General features: G+C 43.5%; 1 protein-coding gene across 1 annotated transcript in view; it reads left to right on the top strand.

The window, feature by feature from the left end:
* Window positions 1-5,394: 5,394 nt before the first annotated feature.
* FOXO6 (forkhead box O6) overlaps window positions 5,395-23,239 on the top strand; it is an 80,839-nt gene continuing 62,994 nt past the window's right edge. The window contains exon 1 of the mRNA XM_040424310.1: window positions 5,395-7,131. Within this exon, the coding sequence (XP_040280244.1) occupies window positions 6,823-7,131 (309 nt within the window). The 5' untranslated portion in view covers window positions 5,395-6,822. The remainder of the gene's footprint in view (window positions 7,132-23,239) is intronic.

Genomic DNA, 23,239 nt, shown 5'->3' on the forward strand with positions numbered 1-23,239 from the left:
CAAACGGAAACCAAAACGCCTAAAAGCGTTTTAAATTTATCACCACATAAAGTGACACATGTCAGATTTGCAAAAAATGGCCTGGTCCTGTAGTTTGTTTAAACTGATGATCTATCCTCTGGATAGATCATCAGCATCTGACCGGCGGGGGGTCCGACACCCGGGACCCCCGCCGATCACTGTTTGCCGCCGGCCCAGTGACATCACAACTACAGGGAGTGCAGAATTATTAGGCAAGTTGTATTTTTGAGGATTAATTTTATTATTGAACAACAACCAAGTTCTCAATGAACCCAAAAAACTCATTAATATTAAAGCTGAATATTTTTGGAAGTAGTTTTTAGTTTGTTTTTAGTTTTAGCTATTTTAGGGGGATATCTGTGTGTGCAGGTGACTATTACTGTGCATAATTATTAGGCAACCTAACAAAAAACTAATATATACCCATTTCAATTATTTATTTTTACCAGTGAAACCAATATAACATCTCAACATTCACAAATATACATTTCTGACATTCAAAAACAAAACAAAAACAAATCAGTGACCAATATAGCCACCTTTCTTTGCAAGGACACTCAAAAGCCTGCCATCCATGAATTCTGTCAGTGTTTTGATCTGTTCACCATCAACATTGCATGCAGCAGCAACCACAGCCTCCCAGACACTGTTCAGAGAGGTGTACTGTTTTCCCTCCTTGTAAATCTCACATTTGATGATGGACCACAGGTTCTCAATGGGGTTCAGATCAGGTGAACAAGGAGGCCATGTCATTAGATTTTCTTCTTTTATACCCTTTCTTGCCAGCCACGCTGTGGAGTACTTGGATGCGTGTGATGGAGCATTGTCCTGCCTGAAAATCATGTTTTTCTTGAAGGATGCAGACTTCTTCCTGTACCACTGCTTGAAGAAGGTGTCTTCCAGAAACTGGCAGTAGGACTGGGAGTTGAGCTTGACTCCATCCTCAACCCGAAAAGGCCCCACAAGCTCATCTTTGATGATACCAGCCCAAACCAGTACTCCACCTCCACCTTGCTGGCGTCTGAGTCGGACTGGAGCTCTCTGCCCTTTACCAATCCAGCCACGGGCCCATCCATCTGGCCCATCAAGACTCACTCTCATTTCATCAGTCCATAAAACCTTAGAAAAATCAGTCTTGAGATATTTCTTGGCCCAGTCTTGACGTTTCAGCTTGTGTGTCTTGTTCAGTGGTGGTTGTCTTTCAGCCTTTCTTACCTTGGCCATGTCTCTGAGTATTGCACACCTTGTGCTTTTGGGCACTCCAGTGATGTTGCAGCTCTGAAATATGGCCAAACTGGTGGCAAGTGGTATTTTGGCAGCTGCACGCTTGACTTTTCTCAGTTTATGGGCAGTTATTTTGCGCCTTGGTTTTTCCACACGCTTCTTGCGACCCTGTTGACTATTTTGAATGAAACGCTTGATTGTTCGATGATCACGCTTCAGAAGCTTTGCAATTTTAAGAGTGCTGCATCCCTCTGCAAGATATCTCACTATTTTTGACTTTTCTGAGCCTGTCAAGTCCTTCTTTTGACCCATTTTGCCAAAGGAAAGGAAGTTGCCTAATAATTATGCACACCTAATATAGGGTGTTGATGTCATTAGACCACACCCCTTCTCATTACAGAGATGCACATCACCTAATATTCTTAATTGGTAGTAGGCTTTCGAGCCTATACAGCTTGGAGTAAGACAACATGCATAAAGAGGATGATGTGGTCAAAATACTCATTTGCCTAATAATTCTGCACGCAGTGTAGTATCACTGGCCTGGGCGCGGCTAAGCTCCATTCAAGTGAACAGAGGCTGCTGATTTTTATTTATTCCTAGAGACAGGGCCGGCGCCACTAGTAAGGCGAACTAGGAAGTCGCCTAGGGCACCATTTAGCAGGGGGCGCCCACTGCGCTTTAAAAAAAACAAAAAACACATTGGTAATAACTAGTTAACATAACGGTGGCGACCGGCCGGTGGCGCCCCCTCATGATCGGTCATGCACCGCCTGCCGCAGCTCCCTCCTCATGCGCCGCCTGCCCGTTCATTCATGAAGTGAGATAAGCAGGCAGGTGGTGCATGAGGAGGGAGCTGCGGCAGGCGGCGCATGACCGAGGGAGCTGCCGGTCTGCGCCATCTTAATGCTATACATAAGGTACTACAGTAAGTACAGTACAGTAATTGCGGACACATTCGGATTGAATGCACTTAACAGCTGCGGCGGGGCCCGGTGTATTAGTGTAGAATCACTGCACCGGGCCCCACCATGAGTGTCTCTGCCTCCTCCCTCCACACTGATGCATCTGATGGGGGATCTGTAGATGACACTTATGGGGATCTGTGGATGACATAAGTGTCATCCACAGATCCCCCCCCATAACAGTGCGTCATCCACAGACCTCCCCATAACAGTGCGTCATCCACAGATCCCTCCCATAACAGTGCGTCATCCACAGACCCCCCATAACAGTGCGTCATCCACAGATCCCCCCCATAACAGTGTGTCATCCACAGACCCCCCCCATAACAGTGCGTCATCCACAGACCCCCTTTCCTAACAGTGCGTCATCCACAGATCCCCCCAATAAGGCTAAGTTCACACGAACGTGTGTGATCTGTGGCCATATTGCAGCCCGCAAATCGCGGGCCGCAATACACGGCCACAGTTCCGTGTGAATTCCGCATCACGGATGCGGACCTATTCACTTCAATGGGTTCACAAATCCGGAATCGCGGAACGGCCGCACGGGACGGGACCCCTCGGAAGCACTACGGAGTGCCTCCGTGGGGTTACGTCCCGTACTTCCGTTCCGCAAAAAGATAGAACAAGTCCTATCTTTTGGAGGAACGGCCGGATCGCGAACCCATTAAAGTGAATGGGTCCGCGATCCGATGCGGCTGACCTACGGCCGGCGATCGTGCATTGCGGCCCGCAGCACAGGAACGGGTCACACACGTTCGTGTGAACTCGGCCTAACAGTGAGTCATCCACAGATCCCCCCCCCATAACAGTGCGTCATCCACAGATTCCCCCCTATAACAGTGCGTCATCCACAGATCCCCCCATAACAGTGCGTCATCCACAGATACCCCCCATAACAGTGCGTCATCCACAGATCATGATATGGGCAGATCATCTGATAAGGGGGAGGGCGGCAATTTTTATCTTGCCTAGGGCGGCAAAAATCCTTGCACCAACCCTGCCTAGAGAACCCCTTTAATAAACACCGTGGCCAGTATTTCCCAGATAATGATGGTTTGTGTGTCGCTTACTCCTATTATTTTTATAATGGTTACGTATTGATTGGTCTGAGGGTGGTGCCTATGTTACCATGGTTTTTTACTGAAAACCACTTGTGTTTCTCTAAATAAAATTAAAATCTCAATAAAAAAATGTGTAGGCCAATCATTCTATTCCTATCGGTGTCTCAGATACCTGGCACAGGACAGGACCCTCTTACATTGGCATTACTGGGTGAATGGATCAGGAACTGTACAAGTGTATGATATTCTTCATATCCAGCACCATCAAGGCTCTGCAGTGGGGTGCCCCTATGCCCAGCTGGTAAAAGTTTACAGCTGGCACTTCCAACAGTGGCTGTGCCCCCTCGCCCAATACAAAGACTTGCCAGCAGAGGTCAAGGCAATGTATCAGCATGGCACTAGTGCCTCCATTATGACACAGCATGCAGCCGCTCTGCACATCCATTCATGCAATACATATAGTAACATGGCGCGAGCTAGACGTGGGCTATCATTTAACGCGGCAGTCGTGTAGTTTTCGGCGGAAATTCTGCAGTAAATAGCATTAGCAGAAGGACTGACAGGAAACCAGGAGACGTCCCTGGACGCAGCAGTGTACATCACGCCACATCCATGACCGTTGCCCTTGGCAACTACTTACAACAGTATGGTGACGCCACACGGAGGGATTTCCTGGACACGCCCCTTCTCCTACCGGCTCCCGAACGACCCACCAATCTCAGCAGGTGGAATGCTTCTACATCACAGCCCATCAGCGCACGGAGAGGCGTGGCTTAGCGCGCGTCCTCCACCTACTCGAGTCCCATTAAGCAGAGAGCCAATCCGCTATGTGGGCGGTGACCAAACGTCTTGTCTTCACACCCACGTGGACGGACGGGGCGGGGCCATTAGTGGCGGCGAGAAATGAAGGCTCTAGACGTCTAGGTCCGTAAGCCCCGCCCTTTGTCAGTTCACTTCAGTGAAGGTAGCGCGGTTATGCGGGGTGTCTGTCAGGGAAGCCAGTGCCCGGCTTTTCTGGAAGCGAGTCCTCCTATAGACTGCACAGAACGCACGCGTTATTACATTCGCCTGCGTATTCCTAGGCATTGTCAATTTTACTCTCTCGCTCGTTTATGTATATATGTCTTTGTGCATAAGGTGTGTAATAACCAAAAACGTGCATAGAAATGCAGACTGCCTGATGCATGCCGGATGATAGCTACTAGAATAACTGATAAGTGGATGCATGTAGATATTGTGCACCGGGTATTCATATGTCACCCTTCATAAATTGGTGTCACCGGGTATTCATATGGCACCCTTCATAAATTGGTGTCACCGGGTATTCATATGTCACCCTTCATAAATTGGTGTCACCCTTCATAAATTGGTGTCACCGGGTATTCATATGTCACCCTTCATAAATTGGTGTCCCCGGGTATTTGTGTGTCACGCTTCATAAATTGGTGTAAGTGGCAAAATTCAGCATTTGGAGTAATTGATATAGTGCGATACGTTTTTATGGTAATGAATAATTTTTAGCGTGTCATAGTGGCTTAGTCACTTTGGAAGCCAGCTCTGCATTCTGTGTGCGTCGTGACTTTTCAGAAATCCAACGCAGAAGCCGACCGTGGAAGTGGCGCGGCTCACACCGGTGTCCTGGCTGGCGTTTTTTTGTAAGGTTTTGCTTTGTGACGGATCACATTGACTAGTTATTTCTCCTCGGGTAGGATATTCCCGTTGACTATACTATTCCGCTCGTTATGGGGTGACCCTAAAAGGTGATCTTCCTGGTGAGTGACTCCCTTATTCCCATCGTATAGAGCATATTGAATCCATCCGATTGTCTTTTCATTTCTTTGTATTTCAGATGCTGCATTGTTATCTTGAAGTTTCTGTGTGGAATGGATCGGTGCCTTCTTCTGAGCGCCTATAGATGACACATTTCTCAGCCTTGTACAAATCCCAGCCAGACTCTCATGTGAAAGCAGGAGGAGGAGGAGGAGACAGGAGAGGAGGAGCAAAGGCTGCATCTTATTTATTTATTTCTCTCTGTCTCGCTCCCTCTCTCTAAATGCTTAAGGTGAAGAGTGCAGAGCAAGCCGATCCCAACACATGCTTTAATCCTGCTCTGTCCCAGGAGAAGAAAGACCCGGAGAGCCAGGGAGCAAGAGAGAGACTCCCAAAGAGAGAGAAGAGAGGAACGTCTTCCTTACCAGCACTGGCAAGCAGGTGTGAACCCCCCCTCCTCCTCCTCCTCTCACACCCAGCCTGCTACTATTCCTCCTCTGCCAGTGAGGGATCCCCTGCCTTTTCTGTGGACTTCTAGCTCAAGAATTGGGGGGGGAAGACGTACCCCATTAATTCCTCACTGGCCATCTCTGATGACAATGTGTCTTTCAGCGCCTTTTTCCAAAACCGCAGCATGTCCCCACGTGTGGCACTGGATTGTAGTAGGGGGGCACAAGTGAGCATTTTGAGAAGGGGGCTGTGCATTACTAGCTGACTAGGGCAAGTGATACCCAATATCACAAAGGTGTCATCTGGAGCCACCCCGGAATCAAGAACTGAAGAGGAGCAATGATATTCTTATTAAAAGGTGACTTGTAAATTAAAAAGGGGAGACTTTGTGCTCCCGCTCTACCCAGCCTCCGCCCATCAAATTTTGGGGTTGAAAGAATTGTTGGCTTTGAATTTTAATAGGATTTTTTCTTTTTTTATCTTCATCTATAGAACATCTGTTGCTGCAAAAGACACCTCTCTGGACAGATGTCAAACACACCTCCCTTTCTTTTCAATGCACAGAAACCTTGAAATAGATCATATCTGGAATTTACATTTTTTGCAAAATTGATGCTCTGTATTTAACCCCAAATATCCCCACTAGAGAATGATTGGCTGATATCTGTAGAAGAAATCACATCATTAATGCACAATAGAGCAGAATGCTGTAACCTGCTGGCATCCAAAATATGTATTTTTCTCAAGTTCACATTCATTTGTGTGTAGCTTTTTATCGGAGGATTACTATTAGCCCTTTGATACCTGCTTTATGCGGTCTGCCATTCTACTGAAATTAGTTTTCTGTAATTATTGCATTTGGCAGGCGCTATAGGTTCTGACTTTCGAGTTCTTACTTATACGTGAGTCCTTGTTGCAAACACATGATTGAATTTCTGTCTGACTATTCCTTGCGTGGCCATATTTTAAGACTAAGCACTAAAATCTCATTTTTTTCTGCAAATTACAAACCTGTCTTTCTAAATAATTACCATTTTTGCAATTAGCCCCCTTCCTTAATATTAGCTCTGGTTTTAGATTTTTCCCAGGTTCAGACTGATTTGCAAATTTACATGCACATTTCTTTTTTAATCATTCACTGGCTTGTCTGCAGGTGATCTTAGATACCGTCTGCCATAGACCTATAGTCCTGCCCTAAACTTACATATCTTTGGCTTAATAATTAACGCCCCCTTTGTCCTCAAGACTTTTTGCTGGATGACGATTTTCAAATGCGGATTTAAGTACTATTTTTCTTGAAGACAGAGGGGTATTTTTGAGAGCCAGTGATGGAGAAGTTGGAAGCTGAATCAGATGTGGAGCCTCAGGGTCGCCCTCGTTCTTGCACCTGGCCACCACTTCCAGAATCCTCGGATTTGCCCTTGCCTCCCCCTGGCCTCGACCCAGGGCAGATGCGAAAAGCCAAGAGTTCACGCAGGAATGCCTGGGGTAACTTGTCTTATGCTGACCTCATCACCAAGGCCATAGAGAGCTCACCAGAGAGACGTCTAACCCTTTCTCAAATCTATGACTGGATGGTGCGATTTGTACCTTACTTCAAAGATAAGGGTGATAGCAACAGCTCTGCAGGTTGGAAGGTGAGAATTCTGTTTTGGGTTTATAAGGGTGGTCGGCAAGGGTTGTAAACCCTAATATTCTAGATGCCAATTCATAGTTTGATCTAATATGGGTGAGGTAAGTGCATTTTAAATGGCAATTTCTAACTGGTAGTACATAGGTATCTGATGTTTGGCTGAATTATATCTGGTCCGGTTGTGTGAAGACTATGTGAAGGGCAACAAGTAATAGGCAACAGTGTAAAGGAAGAATATGGAACTGAGATAGTCTTACTACTGAACCTGTTAATATGAGAAGTATATTTCTCTAGATATCAACGTGGTATAGCTATCAGCCATGTAAGCTGAAATTTGATGGACAAGTTTTTGTCAGAAATATTTTCAGAGATGGGATGTTATATGATGCATTTTATATATGTTATGGTCTACATTTACACTATATAGATATCTGGTTGGCCATGGATGTATGAATAATATAAGGTGAGTTACTTCCCAGGTAAGTGAGTAGCGCTGACCCATATTTGGGGGTATAGTCTCATTTAATACCCCAAGGCGCAGCTTATGCTCAATCTTAGGACCATTTATTTCATGGAAGTTATAGGATGATAATATATGACTTGAAAAAAAGTAGTTAAACGACTACTACTAGTAGTGAAATGTAGACTATATACACATGACTCTCTTATGGGGAGATTCTGAGGATTCTGTACACCTAGATATCATCTGGTAAAAGCAATGTTTTCATGGATTACATCTTTTAGAATTTCTTCTTTAATTGAACAACAAAAGTGTTCATTTTTTTATTGAATAGAAGGCAAAAAGATGTGTAGTCTAGCTGGACTAAATACAATATAATATAACTTTGGTTGCTGAGTTTCATTTCCCATATTATAGGTTGACATGGAAACATGGCAACAATTAGGTAGAAGGATGGTTTCAGACATAAGGTTTTTGTTTTGTTTTTTGAAAAATGTTAGTTTTTTGAGCGAAAACCAGAAGTGGGTTCAAAAGGAATGGGAAATATAAAGGAAGGACTTCTTCATGCTGGAACAACTTATGGCTCAAAATAGTACCTCAAAACTAGAGTGGTGTGTCCCCCCCCCAAAAAAAAAAAAAAACCGCTATGTGTGAAACCACCTTAAAACTTTTATGTTAGGAAGCAAAAGTACAATGATGGTGCAAGTTTCATTTGGTCTAAAGCTGTTGAAGATCAGAGGCCACCATCTAAGAATGCTGTAATATCTTTGCAGTGTGTATTAGGGGGTAATACCTTGAATGAATGTTGGCGCATTGCTGGCCTCCATTGCAGACTCTGCACCTACCACCAGTTGTGTTTAAAAGCAGTGGATGGATGTTCTCAGAGGTTCTTTGGGACTGGCAATTTTTTTTCATTCCTAATGTTCCTTGAATAGTTATGAAAACAGTTGAGGATAATAGTTATGACCCTTGATCTATGCATTTAGCATGGAATGTAGACTTAGATCCAACTTCTTTCGCTTAAACTGTAATTAAAGCAGTTTCAACCCATTAGCAGTATCCAGCAGATGAAGTTCCCAGTTGGCCACCAAGCACAGTTTTTGACAAATGTTAAAAAGAAATTGGTAAAAATTACAGCTCCATGTTAGAGTGCATAATGCAGGAAATTATCAGATTAGTTTCTCTTTTCTGAAACAGTAGATTTTTTTTCATATAACTTATTTTTAATACAATTAGAGCAGGATATGGCTTCTAAATGTAATTCATATTTGAGTATGGAAAGTAGAGAAGAAGAGCATTTCATAGAGTCCAGTAGATACGATCAAAGCTTAGAAGAGAGAAATCACTGGGCATTAATGGAATTGAGAAAAGTATGTGTATGATGGTTAAAGGTTTGTTGGTCAGTATAACATATGTACAGTTCATATGAGCTCTTTACGTTATGCTGGACATTGAAACGTAACTCCTTTGGCTAGTCCTTTTGCGTAACGTTTCATAAAATATTACATAAGAAAGCTATAAAAGTCTCACAAATTCACATTTTTTTTGTGAAATGTAGTGTTGGGGAATAGGAAGCTATGTCAGGATGACTGAAATGATCTATTGGTAGGTGATAACATATTTCAAGTAATATGACCATGGCAATTCATTTAGTCACCATTTCTGAACTATGGTAAGGTCAGGGACAATTCCTCCAGGCTATGGTCAACTTCCCACAAACCTACTATAGGCGACTTCTCCAAATAAAATAGCTATATTACAGTTTGGTGATGATCCGTCAAACCATAGGCAGTTAGCTCCATTCTTAATTGTAAAATTCAGTATTTCACACTTTGTGGAGCTCTTGACTTCTTCTCAGATCTTAGCTGTGTCCCTGGTGTTTTACCAGCATCATCTGCAGAAGCCCCTTGTGTATGGCAGGTTGCTGAATTTCCAAGCTGGACTATTCCTGGATTTGGTATTTATATCACAAGTCCACAGTTGTTTTATTCATATCTTTAGGGAGTTTTAATCTCATGAATGCTGATTATTAATCCATATTATTCTTTCATTACTTTTATTTGATGTCTCTTGATCATAAATTTTGCAGTTGTATACAAGGGAGGCTGACTCACCGCAAAGTTTTTTTTTATGCCCTTGGTTATAAAAACTGATATGTGGTCATCATATATGCATATCATGTTTTTTAACTCATTGTGCTAAATAGAATCAAACATAGAAATAATATCAAGCTTTTCCAAGTCAATACAGGAATGTAGAAGTCCTTTTGAAATGGCTCGAGAGAGAGAGGCGATAGTGACCAAAAGAACGTGTAGCGGACTTGGGCATTCATTACACAGTAATAATTGAATAGTTTGTCCTATCAATGTTGTGGGTCATTCCTTTTAGAAGAGATGTTAAATGCACTTGCGTAACCCTCATGTGCCAGGTAATAGGCTACATTTCCAGTAGCTTGACTGAAGTGGCCACCATGATTTGAAAATGACTTGTATATTCACATGGTAACCACTCGTACACGTTTTGTGTTGAAGGAGTTGACTTGTTCATTTCTGGAGATTGTCTTATTTTCTCCGTAGGGTGACAGAGTGCACAGGAGTTTGTCACTCGTAAGTAGATCAGTCTTGTTAGGATTTATTGTTGCTTAATATTCTTTAACCAGCTTATTGGAGGCAGATCCTAGGCAGAGAGAATTAGTGACAATCATTCTTGTAAATGACAGATGGATGTATAGAAATACAGATAATCCCCAAGAGCCTACATAATAAAGATACTATAATTATAAGAGTGGTAAGTGTAGAAGTAAATGTTCAGTAGACCTACTGTGTTATTGAGATGAAAAGGCAGTATTCAGCTCCATGTCACTGTTGTATAGATTTTATATAGATGTATTTGTATACTTAGGAGCATTGTCAGTACACATAGGTGTTTAGAAATGAGAAATTACTACAGCATGATATGTATGAATCCACTATGCCCCACTGAAATTGTGCCTAGGCATATTTCCTTTCCTGACAACACCTTTGAGATGTGTAGAGGTGCCAATTTTGGTTATCATCCAGCTTTCTCAGAAACAGATATAACAACTTTAGTAGTAGTATAAGTGACAGTTGATTATCAACTCGATAGAAAAGAGCAATCTAGGTTTTCTTGGATTGCCTGTGATCAACCACGTCAAATGCCAGGAGGCCTGTGAAGCTAATGTCACCTTAACTCTGCCATCCCAAGTATGGACTTCTACTAGCTATGATTCTGTAGACTAGGGTTGTTGCGGGTATCGAAATTTCGATACTCAATCGATACTTTTGTGCCGGTATCGATACGATACCGGGATTTCCATTTTTTCGATACTGGGCTGTGCTGCTGCTCTCAGCGCACTCATGTTCCCTCGGCAGCACAGGGGAGAAGGAGGCAGTCTCTCCCTCCCCCCTGTGCTGGTGCTGCTGCTGCTGCCACAAATGGGGAGAGAGGAGGGGAGAGAGGGGCGGAGGAGGGGAGGGCGCACTGCGCCACCAATGATAGTACTTTTCATGGGTCCGGACTTTAAGCAGCAGGCTACACAGAGCGGCGCCCAGAGATGTCCCAGCACTTACTATTATTCCTGGGCGCCGCTGTGCGCCTGTGCCCCATTACCACCTCCTGCAGTCCTGCTCCATATGCTAATTACTATCGGAGCAATGGGGAGGAGACAGCAGCTTCTCTAGAGGGCGTTCCTTCTCCCCTGGCTGTAGCGCTGTCCAATCGCAGCGCAGGGAGAAGGAACGCCCATGAGAGAAGCTGCTGTCTCCTCCCGATCGCTCTGATAGTAATTAGCATATGGAGCAGGGCTGCAGGAGACGGTAATGGGGCGCACAGCGGGTACACGGAGCGGCTCCCAGGAATAATAGTAAGTGCTGGGACATCTCTGGGCGCCGCTCTGTGTAGCCTGCTGCTTAACAAAGTCCGAACCCATATAAGGTCGTCTTTAACTTTCTAATACAGGAGGCAGGTGCCGGCAGCAGAATCGCGACATCCTGCCTCTGTCAGGAAGCTGTGATCAGCGGCAGTTAACCCCTCAGGTGTGGCACCTGAGGGGTTAACCGCCGCTGAATTGCTGCCAGTACCCGCCTCCTGTATTAAGAGTTAATTATCATTGGTGGCGCAGTGCGCCCGCCCCCGTCAACCCACAGGGTCCCCTCTCCCCTCCTCCTCATTGGTGGCAGTGGCAGCTTCTGATCGGAGCCCCAGCAGTGTAATCCTGGGGCTCCGATCAGTTACCATGGCAGCCAGGACGCTACTGAAGCCCTGGCTGCCATAGTAATCTCTCTGCTGCTGTGTGCACTATGCACAGAGCAGCAGGGAGAGTGTGAAGTCCTATTCTCTATTAGGGTGAATAGGACAAGGGATTAGAAGATCCCAGGATAGTTATTTAAATAAACTGTAAAAAAAAAAAAAAAAAAGTTTAAAAAAACACACCAAAATATTTAAGTATAAATCACCCCCTTTCCCAATTTTACATATAAAATATATAAATAATAAATAAATAAACATCGCCACGTCCGAAAAGTCCAAATTATTAAAATATCAAAAAAATCTGCGCGATTCGCCATTTTTTAAAATGCGGAATGCACGTGGCTTTTTTGTTTTATTTTTTTGCGTGGTATCGAGTATCGCAATACTTTTTTATGGTATCAAAACCGAATCAAAATTTTGGTATCGCAACAACTCTACTGTAGACTGTGCAGAAATATTATGGACACTTTTTGGCATGCACTTCAATAAATTGTGACCTCTATACGATATGTGATAGCATTTCACTAATTTTCAAGGAAAAGAGTTGTTGTTTCCAATGACCATAGAAATGACAGCTATAAAATTTATCTGTGATGTATCTTGAGTTAAAGGGGTTTTCTGCGATTTTGATTCTGATGACCTATCCTATGGATAGGTCATCAGCTGTTTGAGAAGGCACCAGCGCTCCTATGAGCGCCGCAGCCTTCTCTGTGCTTAACAAGCATACCGCTGTACATTGTATAGTGGCTGCGCTTGGTATAGCAGCTCAGCTCCATTCATTCCAATGGGGCAGATCACGATACCAAGCACAGCCGCTATCCAATGTACGGCACTGTGCTTGGTAAGCATGAAGAAGGCCGCGACGCTCACAGGAGCGCTGGTGCCTTCTCAAACAGCTGATCGGCAGGGGTCCCGGGTGTTTGACCCCCCACTGATCAGATACTGTATCAGTATCAAAATCTCGGAAAACCCCTTTGAAGGGGTTGTTTGGCAAATATTTTTTTACACACAGGCTCAGAATGTTTAATTTTTTTGGTCATATTCACCTCACCAATCTAATGCTTAGACAATTCCTGAGTACCCTAGTGGTCTCTGTTTTCAGTCTCTCTTTACACACAGGACATGACCGCTCAGCCAATGGAAGTTTCCCACCCATGACTGGACAGAGTTAGAAAAATGAGACCACCCCGGAGAAACGCAGTGATTGCTGCCCCCTGTCTCTGTGTGTGTGTGTGTGTGTGTGTGGGGGGGGGGGGGGAGGTCATACCCAGACAGGACCACTACCACAATGCTCGGCGAATCAGCATCATTGTGGTGATGTACATAGTTTTAAACTTATGATCTAGCGACAGGTCCTCTTCAAGATCCCCATTTAGACACCATCTAGCCCTGATTTAAGTGGCTCTACTGACGTGTTTGTTTTCATGAAATACTTGCATACGCAAAAAATAAAAAAACACAACTCTGGAGCATCTTTTCTTAGAACTATACATTGTAGCATGCCTCTGTTATACCGCCAATAAATTTACGAATACATTGAAAACTGTTAGGTGTGCCTAAAACAGTCAGACACTGTCAAATAAGCGCTCACTGTGGGGACACGCCCCTTTCAGAGGAGGAATAGTAACACCTAGTTGTCAACGTATTCATAAATTCCTAGGAGAAATAACCGGAATGGAATTAACCCAGTCCCAGACTTCTAAGAAAAGATGCTCCTGATTTAATTTATGTTAATACAAGTATTTACTAAAACTGTCTTGTCAGGAAAGATGACCGGTCCTCTTTAATATGCATTTTATATTAGTTATCTGAAAGTAAAGAAAGTGACTTTTTTTACCCCATTACTGTGCGTTGGGGATGACAGAGAGTTTTGGAAATAAATGCAAAAGGTGAACAATGGTTTCTATAATTTTCTTAATCTGTATATGTTGGATGTGGTCAGATTTACTATACTCTGTTCTGCTCTAAATTCCCAGTAGCGTCCTTGCTGCTCACCAGCAGAATGTGAGGGGAGGGGCACTATCATGACGGTAATATTTGAAGTCAGTTTTACTTGAGCCTGCGTTGGAATACTTTGCACCAAATCTGTCAAATGTTGTGTGCTATTTATTACATTTGGCATATCTTTAAAGAGGACCTTTCACTAGAATAGAAAATCTAAACTAACTATACAGACATGGAGAGCGGCGCACAGGGACCCCCTGCACTTACTGTTATACATGGGCGCTGCTCCGTTCTCCTGGTATAGCCTCCGGTATCTTCATAGTTAGGCTCCACCCAGGGGAACCTGCTGGGGTCTCCTTCTCCTATGCTGTAGCGCTGGCCAATCGCAGCGCTCAGCTCATAGCCTGAGAGGCTTTTTTTTTCTCTCAGGCTATGAGCTGAGCGCTGCGATTCGCCAGCGCTACAGCATGGGAAAATGAGACGCCGGCAGGTTCCCCTGGGTGGAAGATACCGGAGGCTATACCGGGAGAACAGAGCGGCGCCCAGGGATAACAGTAAGTGCAGGGAGATCCCTGGACGCCGCTCTCCATGTCTGTATAGTTAGTTTAGATTTTCTATTCTAGTGAAAGGTCCTCTTTAAGCTGTACATTTTTATCTAGAAATGCTACCCCCAGTTTTCTTTACCACCCCCCTACTGGAGTAAGTTTGGGACTTTAAAAAAAGTTACAGCAATAAATATGGAGTAAAACTAATTAATGTAGCTTCTGATATACTTCAGGTCCATTGTGTACTCATTGTATAGCCAATTAAAGGGGGTCATTTACTATCCAAAATATAGGCCTATATTAGGGTGGCGATGGCGCCTCTTCATAAATTTGGGGTATCGACCACCAGCTATAGGGGTTATAAATGACCCCCAAAGTTTTTCAGTTTCTAAGGGCTCTTTCACACCTGCGTTCTTTTCTTCCGGCATAGAGTTCCGTCGTCGGGGCTCTATGCCGGAAGAATCCTGATCAGTTTTATCCTAATGCATTCTGAATGGAGTGAAATCCGTTCAGGATGCATCAGGATGTCTTCAGTTCCGGAACGGAACGTTTTTTGGCCGGAGAAAATACCGCAGCATGCTGCGCTTTTTGCTCCGGCCAAAAATCCTGAAGACTTGCCGCAAGGCCGGATCCGGAATTAATGCCCATTGAAAGGCATTGATCCGGATCCGGCCTTAAGCTAAACGTCGTTTCGGCACATTGCCGGACCCGACGTTTAGCTTTTTCTGAATGGTTACCATGGCTGCCGGGACGCTAAAGTCCTGGCAGCCATGGTAAAGTGTAGCGGGGGAGCAGCATACTTACCGTCCGTGCGGCTCCCGGGGCGCTCCAGAGTGACGTCAGGGCGCCCCAAGCGCATGGATCACGTGATCGCATGGCACGTCATCCATGCGCATGGGGCGCTCTGACGTCATTCTGGAGCGCCCCGGGAGCCGCGCGGACTGTAAGTATACTGCTCCCCCGCCCCCCACTACTACTATGGCAACCAGGACTTTAATAGTGTCTTGGCTGCCATAGTAACACTGAAAGCATTTTGAAGACGGATCCGTCTTCAAATGCTTTTAGTACACTTGCGTTTTTCCGGATCCGGCGTGTAATTCCGGCAAGTGGAGTACACGCCGGATCCGGACAACGCAAGTGTGAAAGAGGCGTAAACCGCTATCCCAGGTCACAAATATCTTTTCAGTTCAATCATTGCTTGTCTGTAATTTTTAGGCTCCACACATGGAAGTAAAAGGGCTCAGATTATTTTGAGTGAGTTTGTGACTTTTTTGCAACTTAAAAATTTATTACAGTAATAAATCTGGAGCAAAACTAAATAACATAGCTAACCACACCCACTTTCCAAAACTGGAGTGAGTTGTGTACAGGGTCTCCTACACCAACTTAGATCTTTTAGAGGAGTCAGCAGGTGCAGGCAGGAGCTCTGCTCTGCTAAAGCCTGACATAGCACATCCAATGTGCTATGGAAGGCTTTAGCAGAGACGAGTTGGCACAGGCCTAAGTAGTGATATGTGCTCTCCCAGTACAGTTTACTGCAGCCCCACAGTGGAATTCATCCACCCATACACCAATGACATGTCAGCCATGTATGAGTGTACAGATTCCAAAGTGCTACAGGCACCTGAACTTCATGTACCTATTTTGTAAGTAAAACGTGAAATAAATATATTACAAAAATTACCTTTATGGCATTTAGAATAGTTGTTTATTAGGCTTTTCAAAAGTTTAAGTACACTTTAAATCTGTCACTAGTTTTAGTGACAGATCCTCTTAGCAAGATGCTGGGCAACTTGCTCTAATTGACCCAGCCAATTTGCTAAAATCTTGTAATGAACAGCATTAGTGCATGCTGATGAGTCCTGAATATTCATGAGCTCCTGGCTTTCTCCACCCATCTGCTGCTAATTCAGTTGGAAAAAAAGCTGTCAGTCAGTGGCAGGGGGGTGGAGAAGACCAGGAGCTCATGAATATCAGGACTTGTTGGCTGGAGCTGTGAGAACCTAGCAACATAAAACTGGTGACAGATTCCTTTAACATTGAAGTCAATGAATGATAGATAAAAACAGAAGGTGTTCCGTTTGTATATGTTATTCATTCCACTCTAATGAAATGCCAACACAGATGTAAACTCAGTCTTAGGCCTCTTTCACACTAGCGTTGTCCGGATCCGTCGTGTACTCCATTTGCCGGAGGTGCCCCCCGGATCCGTAACAACGCAAGTGAACTGAAAGCATTTGAAGACGGATCCGTCTTCAAAATGCGTTCAGTGTTACTATGGCAGCCAGGATGCTATTAAAGTCCTGGCTGCCATAGTAGTAGTGGGGAGCGGGGGAGCAGTATACTTACAGTCCGTGCGGCTCCCGGGGCGCTCCAGAATGATGTCAGAGCGCCCCATGCGCATGGATGACGTGATCCATGCGATCACGTCATCCATGCGCCGGGGGGAGCCCTGACGCCACTCTGAAGCCCCCCCGGGAGCCGCATGGACTGTAAGTATACTGCTCCCCCGCTCCCCACTACACTTTACCATGGCAAACAGGACTTTAGCGTCCTTGCAGCCATGGTAACCATTCAGAAAAAGCTAAACGTCGGATCCGGTAATGCGCCGAAACGACGTTTAGCTTAAGGCCGGATCTGGATTAATGCCTTTCAATGGGCATTAATTCCGGATCCGGCCTTGCGGCAAGTGTTCAGGATTTTTGGCCGGAGCAAAAAGCGCGGTATTTTCTCCGGCCAAAAAACATTCCGGTCCGGAACTGAAGACATCTTGATGCATCCTGAACGGATTTCTCTCCATTCAGAATGCATGGGGATAATCCTGATCAGGATTCTTCCGCCATAGAGCCCCGACGACGGAACTCTATGCCGGAACAAAACAACGCAAGTGTGAAAGAGCCCTTAGCATGAACATAATGTGAACTAAGCATGAGCTTAAAGGTACACTTTCTGCATAGCCACCTACACATGGAGAACTTCCATCAAGGTGAAGATTACTCAAACAAAACAATAGCTGATCTTAAGGAGACCAGCTAAAGAAAACACCTTGTAAAAGAGCGGGATCTTGACTTAGGGGCCACTTAATTTGGTGGATCTGGTGATCTCTGTAATGGAGACACCCCTTTGCTCGGTTTTCCTTTCTTTGAAGGATATCTGGCTTTCTCTGTGTTGAAGACCCATAACTGGGGGTCCACAGTTATTTTGCATATCAAGGTGAAGATGGAAAGGTGTCAAGGCAGAGGGGACAGACACATTATGGCAGACTACTGCTGGGGCTTCCAGCTTGGTTGTCTTGATGACCTGCATCAACGAAAGTGATACAACAGCAGTTTTCTATGCATTAATTTGGATTATCTGAATCAGATTTCTTTGTTGTTCTGTTATTGTACTGAATCCACCATTTAATATTTCAGGTGTTCACTTTGTATGATTTAAGACAATTGCTATGTGATTAGTGAGAAGGCCTCATCATAGCTTATCAAGGACATAGCTGCACATTGTATAGCAGCTTTGCTTGGTATTGCAGCAAAGACTCATTCATATGAATGAAAACTGAGCTACTCATAGGCCATGTAAACGAGGAACGTGACTTCACTGACCTAGGATGAGGCTACAGCACTCACTAAAGAGATAGAAACTGTTGGCTAACCCAACATGTTTCACCGATTCATCAGAGGTCCCTACACACAACAGAATGTCTGATGCTCATTAAAGTAGTGTTGACCAGTGAATCGTTGAAGAGACGTTCTACTAAAATGTCTCTTTATTCAGAAAAATATAATAATGGAAATCTGCTTTTCCAAATTTGTAGGGCAGGATCATCCTTACCTAAACAGTTGCATAGATCCCATGCAAATCTTAACCATTAGTACCAACTGAGCTTAAAGTTTGTAGTACTATTATCTGACCTTAGGTTCTGTTCACATCATGTTTGGTGGGTGTATACCTCAGGAAACGCTCCTGTTACACAAATGTTAATTGAACGTCACAGATGTCATGTAAACTGAGCTTTATCCACAGAAGACATTCTGGCGGCTTTGATTTTGCTTATTCTATATGTAATCACATATAATAATCATAAATTAACTTTTATTTTTCCAGTTTGCCGGTAAGTAAAGGAAATAAGGGATCTGATTGGTTGCTATTGGTAACTGCTCCACTTTTTGCCTACTCAAGCTGTGATACAGGTCCATTGGGTACTCACTGTATACACAATTAAAGTCTTTCATTTCTAAACCTCTATTCCAGTGTCATAAAAGGTCACAAAGGTCTTTTCAGATCCATAATTGCCAAGTTTTCTGTAATTTTTAGGTTCCACTCATGGAAGTAAAAGGGCTCAGGTTAGTTGATTAGGACCTATGAATTACTATTTCTATATTCTATCAATGTTAAATAATGTCCAGGGGTTTGAAAATAATGGCCCCTTACTTCTCCTACAGAAAAGAGACTGATGGGATTATATTGTGCTGTAGACACATCATTTTCATGACATGTCAGTGCGTTATTGATTACACAGTTTAGAGCTGCTACAGTTGTTATTTATACACCCAAAACTGAGAAATATTACTTTGTACTACTGTACGAGACCTACACCTGTGGAAAATAATAGAGTTTAACTGCAGTAAAATAGACATTGTAGCACTCCTGCTTTCCAGAATAACACAGCTCTACAGTAAAACCCCATTGACACTGCTCAGATAGTTCTGTTACTAGGAATCTGACAAAACTCTCTAAGCAGTGCAAAGAAGCTTTGTTGGCATTAACATTTTCGGACAGTGCTTTTAATTAGTTTTGTAATATACTTTATTAGGGAAATGTGTGTTTATTTTTATTTTAAAAGAGCATGTAAAGTGTTCCCATAGCAACACTCTAACAGAATGTTGCTAAGAAGAGTCCGTCTTCAGCATTTACTATACATTGAAGATGGCTATGTGTAACATACAGAGGCAGGCTTCTCAGCCTACCTCTTCTTTCTCTGCTCCAAGCCCGGCCTCCCTACATGTGCCCTGTGTTTTTTATGACCCATCCCTTCTGTCCTCTTCCTACCCTAGCCTCTGCCTCCTGATATGTGCCTTACAATATTTCTGACCTGTCCCTGCCTTTGTGACCAGCACTGGCAGCTCATTTCTATCTGCTCTGCACTACTCAGGAGTGCATTGATTAGGTCAGACAGTAGTTATAGAGAAACATACTGCAACCCTGTTTGATGCAGTCCTCTCCCTGACTTTCCAGCACTTACCAGAGGCACACTGAAAAGATAGAGAAGAGTGGAATTGCAGCGCCTATAGTAAGTGAAATAAGTAAGCGCTACTTGCTGCACTCCCAAAAAGGGAAGGGAAGATGGAAATGAGCAGAGCTGCCACTGATCAGTGCTGGCAACAATTCGGATAGTGAAGGACAGGTCAGAAATAGGGTAGGGAGAGAAGAGGCTTTCCAGTGTATGTTACACATAGCCATCAGTACATTTTAAAGTTGGGATGTCCCTATACAATATTAAAACAACAGTTAAACTTTAAAGGGGTTCTGCCCCTAATAACACATATTTCCTAACCATAGGATATGAGATGTGTTTGACTGCTGGGTGGTCTGATCTCTGGGACCCCAAGCGATCACGAGAACAGGGGTCCACAAGTGAACTGCCCCATGAGAATGGAGTGGTAATGCACCTGTGTATCCACTTTTAGGGAGCTGGTGAGAGCACTGTACCTGGCAGTCCCATGGAAGTGAATGGAGTAGAAGATACACCTGCTCACCTCCACTCTGTTTTCATAGGACAGTTTACCGACACTTGCACACCCCTTGTTCTCATGATCCCTGGAGGTCCCAGCAGTCTGACCCCCAGCAATCAAACACTTACCCTCTATCCTGTGGATTTCTAACTGATGGTTACAGAATATTTTTCAGTTCACATATTGTGCAGAAATGCCCTATGAAGTTTGGTACAAAGTGTACAAGATAGGCTACTGGAATTATTTTTTTTTACAAATCAGGAAAACTGAATGAGCTTTATTTACCATAAACAGAATGTTTTACTTTTATGGTTTTCAAGCTGTTTAATTAAAAAGAAGTGAGAAGACAACATTAATATGACAGTGACTATATAGATTTTCATTCTTTTGGTGGATGCAGTAGATGACCTGTATTTTACATCATTGTAAAAGGCTCAGATGAGATCCCACAATGCCCAGTTATAAAATGTTCACATCATTCTGACATAATTGGCCAGGATTTGCGTTACATGCACATCTGTCCAAATGTATTATTGCTGGGTTTTTCTCCGCGTGACTCTGACTAATTGAATTCTTCCTGTTTTTGGTTACTGTAAACCTTCCCTATGAGAAGGCAAATTGGCTTCTCTCCCATTCTCCTCAACTTACTTCTCTTCTTTCTCTTGATTTTTTTTTATTTTTTATTCTCCGTTCTCGTCTTGTCAGTAAGGGTAGTAACTAGGTTTGGTTTTTTTGGCTCTAGATTTGTTTAATCCAGATCCGGCTTCTCTGGTTTCACCTGTTCAGTGGGTGGATCCGACATTTTTCTCTATGATTTGAGATTACTGTGGGGCCCATACGTAACTGCTTGCTATACTTTGGAACTGAAAGTCTATCCTGACTTCCAAAATGAATAGGCTCTTTACTTCTGACATTCAGAAGAGAGAATCTTAATATGTGTTAAACTTGATTTATTGAGGTCCACTTTCGTGTTGTGGTTTCTCTATTATAGCCAAACAGTATACATTTTGGCATTAGATTCAAGAAAATGTGCACGTGAATATGTGATTACGTTAATTTTCATATATAAAGCTGAAATGTAGTTTTGAATTTTTTTTGGGAAGCCCCATAGATTCCAATAACGTGCAGTATTGTTTACTGACAAGCACGTGTTTTATGTACCGGTAAGCCATTTATTCTTCCCATTAAAAACACTTTAGCGTCCAACAGAAGCTTCTGACTGAATATTCCATGACTTTAGAACTACTGTGACACTGAGTAGGACAGTACAAGAGTCAGAGTAGGTGACTGTTCCTTTAGACAGTATAATGGCTACCTTTAGGATCTCCTGGCTCAGATGCAGAAGGAAGGACCGTGCCAACTATGTCACAGAGGGAGATTTTTCGGTTTACTCCATCACCAAGCTGGTGTCACTTGATTAATACCTGCTAAGAAAGAATACTGTGAATAGTTACGAGCCTGCTACAATTATGAGGATAGCCCTCTCCCTGCCTTCCTCATCCATTTATGGCCACTATGTATATGCTTGTATACACACCGGTCATTCATGGCCAAGGAGTCATGAAAATACAAATTTAACTAGCCCACTGACTTCTTTATTAGTGACTATTAACCAAATGGCACAAAGGGCAACATATTAGGATGACAAATCAGCTTTAAAAATAGGGATTGATAGAAAGCTATCCTCTGGTAATAGTTTCCTGTGACCTTTCATGGTCTATTTCATGCACAAGGCAGTCATAGTCGTATGGCTCTTTTCCTATTTAAAATCATTCAGGCATCTTACAGTTTTTTTGTCCATTGGGGATGTTGTCGGTTTTCAGATTTTTTATTATGTGGTCAAAACCCCTAGGCAGTTTTACAGACCTCATTATTGGGCTATCAGTAAGCCTCAATGCAGACAGAGGGAATAATCAACCAAGAAATCACAGAAAGAAACATCCCCCAAAATTTTAACTATATTGAAACATTAAAATACTCCTAGGAGAGTGAGAGTTCTAGGGGCAGATTGTAAGACAGTGGGTTAGTCCTCATCATGGCAGGAGTTCCACTTTAGGCAAGGGCGGACTGGGAAATAAAACTACAAGTGACCATATGTGGTAGGCGGGTCTAAATTAACAGAAGGAAGGTCTAATACAAGTAGGCAGGTCAGCAATACCATATTGAGGCATAAAACACTGCCCAAGCAGAGCCAAATACCTTAATGCAGCAAAATAACCTGGCCCAGCAGCATAAAAAACGAAAATGCAGCACAATATAATGCCTCAGGAGAACAAAATATTTCCTTAGAAGCTGCTCAGTTGAATTCTGGAATCAGGCGGGCACCTGTGGTTGCTGGTCAGGTACATAACTACCTGACGTCCCCAGCGTTAATTAGCTCATGAAGCAACAGATCATTACACATGGCCGGCGGCCCCCTGGGGATCTGCCCACCAAGAAATTTCCCTGTAGAGTCTATGGCCAATCCGCTCCTGACTTTAGGTAGGGACACATTGGAGTTACTGGGATATTTTTTGGCTAAACTCTCTTAGGAGTATTTTACTGTTTCAATAAAGGTCACATTTTAGGGGGATTTTTCTTTTGTATGTATGTGGTTTTTTTTTGTGTGTGTGATCCCTTGTCATGAGTCCAGCTTCATGTACCACAAACTTATGGTTAGAAGTTCTTGCAAATGACAGATCGGAAATTGAACTTCCCTTTACACTCTCTTTTCCCATTGATCTATACCAGAGATGCCCCTCCTGCGGCCCTCCAGCTGTTGCAAAACTATAACTCCCAGTATGCCTGGACAGTCTACAGCTATTAGGGCATGCTGGGAATTGTAGTTTTGCAACAGCCAAAGGGCTGCAAATTGAGCATCCCTGGTCTATACAGAGGGCTGTACCCAGACTTACCCCAGGGTATCCTTAGCCTGCTACACTACTTGACAGTATGGGACCTCCACCCTTACTTCCATGGGACTAATTATGCCAAAAGTATCTCCATCCACTGTACAGCAACTGCAGGATGTTATAAGTATTGCTGCCAGTGAAGCCTGGCATTCCAATCTTGGCGCAGTCCTTTGGTTGGCTTCATACATACATGGGAAGGTTTATTATGAGGGTATTTTTGAAGGTAATTTTGCTTGAATTTGTGTCCCATGTATCAAAAGGCACACATTGATAT

This window comes from Bufo bufo, chromosome 3 (assembly GCF_905171765.1).
Source record: "Bufo bufo chromosome 3, aBufBuf1.1, whole genome shotgun sequence".
In the NCBI taxonomy this organism is placed as follows: domain Eukaryota; kingdom Metazoa; phylum Chordata; class Amphibia; order Anura; family Bufonidae; genus Bufo; species Bufo bufo.